This window comes from Natator depressus, chromosome 1 (genome assembly GCF_965152275.1).
Source record: "Natator depressus isolate rNatDep1 chromosome 1, rNatDep2.hap1, whole genome shotgun sequence".
Classification (NCBI taxonomy): Eukaryota; Metazoa; Chordata; order Testudines; family Cheloniidae; genus Natator; species Natator depressus.
This window is the reverse complement of record NC_134234.1, coordinates 344,295,897-344,301,893: the sequence shown is the minus strand read 5'-3', so window position 1 is coordinate 344,301,893 and position 5,997 is coordinate 344,295,897. Positions and strand designations below refer to the sequence as shown.

At 57.0% G+C, this 5,997-nt stretch overlaps 1 protein-coding gene across 1 annotated transcript; it reads left to right on the top strand.

The window, feature by feature from the left end:
- Positions 1-600: 600 nt before the first annotated feature.
- On the top strand, positions 601-3,925 carry LOC141992392 (interferon-induced protein with tetratricopeptide repeats 5-like). Its single transcript, XM_074961448.1, has 2 exons — positions 601-605; positions 1,829-3,925. Exons 1-2 carry the CDS (start codon positions 601-603, stop codon positions 3,234-3,236), a joined length of 1,413 nt encoding a protein of 470 aa, XP_074817549.1. The 3' UTR covers positions 3,237-3,925.
- Positions 3,926-5,997: the final 2,072 nt, after the last annotated feature.

Genomic DNA, 5,997 nt, shown 5'->3' with positions numbered 1-5,997 from the left:
TCGCTGCTCTGTGCCCAGGCAGGGCCCTGGAAGTGCATGAGGGCGATACGAACACCCCTCGGTGGTGGGGAAGGGCTGGCCGGGGCCGGGACACGGGCAACCGGTTCGGGGCAGGGGGCTGTGGAGCTGGTTGGGGGCGTAGCGGGGAGCGCGCCGCGGCGTGGTGATGGTGAGTGACCCCGTCTGTGTGCTGGGAAGCCCAGGCCAGGATTGTACGTGTGCAAGCGCGTGTGTGCGCACACACACACACACACACACACACCATAACTAGCCCCATGTCACCCATGGAGCTGCAGGTGGCGACTCGGGCTGAGCGGACGCTGAAGATGACAAGGGGAAGTGAAAGTTAAGTTTCAGTTTCCTTTTCTCCTGCTCACTCTCGCTTCCTGGGGAAAGGCAGCTCCCCAGCCAAACCAGCGAGATCCCCAGCGAGCAACCCGCCCTGCGTATGAAGGGCAGCATCGCCCGGGCGGCCACAGTCCGTCCTGCCCGGGCAGAACTCGGGTCTCTCCCAGAACCGGGCACTTCCACACCGTGGGAAGAAACCCGGGGCAGTGAAAGGAGCCGTCACCTCCCCTGCCTGGGACTCAGCGGATCGCAATGAGGTAGGAGCATTGGGGTCGCTGGGCGGGGGGGACATTTCCAGCGAGGGCTAAAGTCAGACAGCTTGCCACCCCCCTCTGCGCATTTCTGGGCTGTAAATCTCCGGCTTTTAAATCTCTGGGGCGCGGTCACTCTGGGGTGATTCTGCGTCCTGTTGACTCTCCAGGCTGGTGCCTCTCAGGGCTAGTGCAGGTCACTGTTGACACCTCCCCTGCGAGCTCCCCTCGCTGTACCTTCACGGAGAACTCCCCCTCTGGCCAGCTGTCACTCCGGCTTCGCTCCGCATCAACGGAGGAGCCGGTAAGAGAGTGCCCCCCCCAGCCCTGTGCCCCCTCTCCGTTGTGTTTCAGAGGAGCAGCCCTGTTAGTCTGTATTCTCAAAGAGAAAAGGAGGACTTGTGGCACCTTAGAGATGAACCAATTTGTTTGAGCATAAGCTTTCCTGAGCTACAGCTCACTTCATCGGATGCATTCTCTAGCCCACGAAAGCTTATGCTCAAATAAATTGGTTCGTCTCTAAGGTGCCACAAGTCCTCCTTCTCTCTGTTGTAGTTTCTAACATCCACGTGGCTGTTACCAGACTATTCACTGGCCTTGTAACTCCTGCTCCCCTCCGCGCCCCTCTGCAAAACCTGGCTGCGGGTGCGTGTGGGGCGGGGGGGAGAGATTAACTCTGATCCCTGGGGAGCTGGAGCCAAGGGGCAGCTGGGGGGCGGGACGGGACCAGCCCAGGAGATGCAGAGAGAAATGCAGCAGCAGCAGGAGCCCGGAGCTACAGCGCGGGGGAGGCTGCTGGGAGGGGAACCAGCTGCACGTAGCCCCACTGCCCCCCCAGCACCACCCTGAGCGCAGGGCACCGGCACCAGACCAGAGCGCAGGGACAGCTGGGGGGTGGGGGGGGCTGTGTCTCTAGCAAGGCGGGGGGGGTGGTCCTGTGAGTCTAACAAGGCGGGGGGGGGGAAGGTTGTTCTATTGTTCAGTGTGGTGCTTGTTCCAGGGTGACCATATTTCAGGTTCCCAAAAAGAGGACACTGCCGAGTGGGGAGGGGGAGGGAATGTGGGGGTGGGGGTACAATTGGTGGGTGCTGAAGGGGATACCTGCAGCAGGGGTACTCACTGGAGGTGGGGGGCAGTGTCGCTCCCTGTCATGGTGGTGGGGATGATTGCAGCATGTAGTGGAAATTCATTCAGCCCAGATGGAGTCTCATTTTCCCCTCTCTTTGCAGCACCCTGCGTCTGAAGGAGAAGCTGCAGGCCCTCCAGTGCCACTTCACCTGGAACTTTGAAATCAGAGACCAGGTAGATGCAGTTCACCTCCTCCAAACTCTGGCTCTCAGGATTGCCCACATTCACTACCAGAACCAGCCCACGCTCCTTGCCATGCAGGCTTATCTCTGCCACCTGCAAGGGCAATATGAAGACGCTCTGCAAAGCCTTAGAGAAGCCGAAGAGATTCTGCAAAGAGATCACCCAGATAACTTCCCCCGGCAGGTCCTGGTCATTTATGGAAACTACGCCTGGATCTATTATCACTTGGCCCACTATGATTTGGTTGAGCTTTACCTGGACAAGGTTAGAGAGATCTGCCGCTCCCTGAAGAGCCGCTCTCCACATGCAGCTCAGATCCCTGAGATACATGCACAGAAAGGCTGGTCTCTCCTGGCAGCAGGCTTCCGCAATGGCACTGAAGCCACAAAGTGTTTCCAAATTGCATTAAGAGAAGACGAAGCAAATGGGGAATTTCTTGCTGGGTTGGCAATTGCGGTCTTTGCATCGTGGACTCACTCACACAAGCCTGTACTTCGGGAAGCAGCCAAAAAGAAGTTGGTTGCCATTCTCCATGAACAGCAGCAAAACTATGAAGCTAAGGTGTATTTAGCCAAGATCCTTAAGAAGTGTGATAGACAGCAAGCCAAAGCCCTCTTAGAAGATGTTGTTCAGAATAGCCTGGACCCTGAGGTCCTGAGACATGCAGCCAAGTTCTTTCAACCAGAATTCATAGAAAAAGCAATCTCTGTTCTAGAGCAAGCAATCTCTCTGAACCCCAATTATCATCTCCTTCACTATGACCTTGGCGTCTGCTACAAGAAACAACTGGAGCAGGCCAAGTCAGGCAGAAGAGAAGAAATATTGGCAGCAGCTATTGAGGCCTTCAAAAAGGCTGTGCAGAAAGATCCAGCCTCTGTGTTTTCAAGGCTGGCTTTAGCTGAAATGTATGGAGAAAACACACCTCACTACCAAGAAGAGATTTATCTCAATCTCCTGAGTGAAATGCCCAGCCTCAGCAAGAAGTGTCAGCAGGCAGTCTACCTTCACTGGGGGGATTTCCTCTTCTACAAGCAGAAGTCAGTGTGGGAGGCAGCTAAGATGTACAAAGCAGGTTTTGCCATTCCAGACAACTACCTGGAGAGGCAACAACTGAAAAGCAGGTTGGAAGAGGTGGCAGGAGAATTCCAGCAGAGCTTCCAAACCACAGAGGCTGAGGCCATACATTACTTCATTCAAGAGAATGAAAGTCCGTGGTACATGGGGAGATCCACTGGTGGCAACAACAGAGCAGGAGACTGGAGAAGGAGAGAAAATGCGGGATCCTTTCCCTTCCCTTCCGTGGACACACCACGACCTCTTTCTTAAGTGAGTCACTTTCCCCACCTGTGTAACAGTGATATTCGTGATGCAAATGATTCTGGGTTCCCTGAATTGTTCAGACCACAGCACATCTTGCTGCTGTTTCTTATAATTATTATTAGCTACCTTTCTTCTGATAGCACCTAGAAGCCCAGACATGGACCAGGACCCCATTGCGTCTGGCCCCAAAGAGTCTACCGTCTGCAACGAGAGACAACAGGAGGGAACCGGCAGACAGACGGAGGAGCACAAAGAGACAATACTGGTCAGCAAAATGACAGTGGTCTCAGCCCACCAGCCGTTGTCAAGTGTTTTGTAAGTATCACCGCAGAGGACAGTTTAGCTTCTGACACTGAGCAGCTGTTTCTACTCAGAGGGGACAGTGCGACCATCCTTGTCTCTAAGCAAACCTACCTTCCAGCTCTGCTGCCTTCTAACGTCCACGCAGCAAATAAGAATGGAGTTTCTTCTAACAGCGTTGAGTTTTTGTATTTGCATGGCTGAGTGCCTGTAGTGTGTCTATATCATGAGTCCCATCTTTGCTTTCAGCACCTCTCACTGACAATGACTCACATTGACATGGCACCTTCATCCCCAGCTTGTCACTGATCTGCTATGGTTTTATTTCATTTACAATAAAAGTAACTGAGAAAACAGAAATCAGTCAATTACACCATCTTGGAACATTCCTTTCCGTGCCCTTAGATTGCATCAGGGTGAGCAGGACACACAGGACCCCACGGGCGCTTCGAACTCACAGTAAACCACCGTGACAGTCACTAATAGAGCTGGAGCCAAGGCTGGAGTTTCAGAAGCTCGCTTGGTGGAAATGAGTGTCCAGATTTACCAAAGAGCTCAGCACACAGCAGCTCCCATTGTTCTCAGCTGGGGTCCAAGACCCCTGCAGTATTCTCAGGGGGGTGGGGGGTGGGCGGTGGAATCCTCTATTGTTCTCAATGGGGTAGGGTGAGGAAGATTCTCCATGGTTTTCAGTAGACACTGCTAGCCCTTTGGAAAAGCAGCCATAGACGCTTAGACAGCTAAGGGGGTACCTTTGAGGTCTGCTGGGCACTCAAGGGATTACCATAAAGGACCCTAAACTCTCAGGTGGGTGAGGTGGACAAAGGGGTGGGGCAGGGGTAAAGGCTCCTTACCTGGCACGTTCAAAAGCCCTCCCAGGGGTCCTGTGTGCTCCAACCCCTCAGGCACAGCGACCCCATCAGGTGCAGGTGAACACGCTCACCCCAGCGCTGCCAGCTGGCCAGGCGCGTCCAAACGCCATGGGCCCCTTTGCGCTGCGATGAAGGGATAAGCAGACAGCCAGGGCAGGCTGGGTGTGAGTGAGTGAGAGGGGGGTTGGAACTGGCAGGTTTGCCCTGTCGGGGGATGCTGGAGGGGACGGGGCGTAGATCCACGGGGAGCTTGGGGAAGGGGCAAAACACAGGAAAGCTCTTATCTGGTTGGGGGCTGCTTTGCACGCAGAGCAGGTGCCCTGCTTCCAGCCGCAATCCCTTTCCACAGCAAACCTGGGCAGTCAGCAGGTACCTGCCCCAGGGCTGTTCGGGGTTGGGGGCCCCTCCCAGCAGCTGTTTGTGGATGGATGTATCACCACTCAGAGCTGGAAAGGAGCCGCGTAGACCCAGCTACGGGGGTTCAGGCAGTTTTATGGGGACCAGAGCGACCATTCTGTGGGCACAGTGGAGAGCTGAGATGGCGTGACAGGGTTGGTGCTACTCACCCCTGGGCAGCACCGTCTTCTGGCTCATCTGGGGAATTAGCTCGGATGCCCCTTCCCGTGCTTACTCAGCCCGTCGAGCCCCTTGGTCACGCCCTGGCCTCTCACGCGCTGGGAGCAGCCGCGCTTCCCTCTCCCTGAGCCCCCCCGATCACCTCACGTTAACGTTCTGCCCCGGCCGGGTGTCATCGCAGGCTGCTCCAGACGGCCCCCACCGCCCCCAGGGGCTCTCCCTCATGTGTCACCCCAGCACTGACTGGTGGGGGAACCCGGCCCGCCCTCTGCCCCGGATGCCAGTCCAAGGACCTCAACCCAGCAGCTGTGGGGTATTCCTCTCCCAGCCCTTCCTGCTCCTCCCCTGTGTAAACACCCCCAAACCCAGGGTGCTCCGGCTCCAGCGCCCCCCCACCCCACCCCACCCCACTCCCGGGCTGCTCGGGCTCCAGCGCCTGCCCCCGCTCCAGCATCCTCTCCACCACCACCCCCGCTCCAGCTCCCCAGCTCCGGCCCCCTGGCTGCTGCAGCTCTGCCTCCTGCCCAGCTCTGGCGGCTGCTCTCCCCTTAGCTCAGCCCTGCCCTGGCTCAGGGAGCTCCAGCGCACACGGAGGACAGGCCCCCAGGCTCCTGACTCCCTCATTGGCCTGCCCGCCCTGTCAATCAGCCTGACCTAGAGTATTGACCCCTGCCCATTGGCCCCAGGGACTGCCAGTCTCAGGATTCTAATTTCTCCGTGGCCCTTCCCCGCTATTGGCAGAGGGCAGCCAAACAACCCCACTCAGTGTCAGTGCGGGGCCAGCAGCCCCCTTACACCGGGACGGCTTCCTGCTCTCCCCCAGCTGACACACAAGCTGATCCCCTCCATCTCTCTCCCATCCCATCCCTATCCTTTCACCTGCACCACCAGCCTCTTTCCTGTCCCCCGCCCCGCCTCCTACCCCCCCATTCCCTACAAACCTTAAATCTGCCTCCTGCCCCCGAGAGCTTCTCCACCCTCCCTTTACAGGGCTCTGCTGTTCCTGAGACGTAACCATG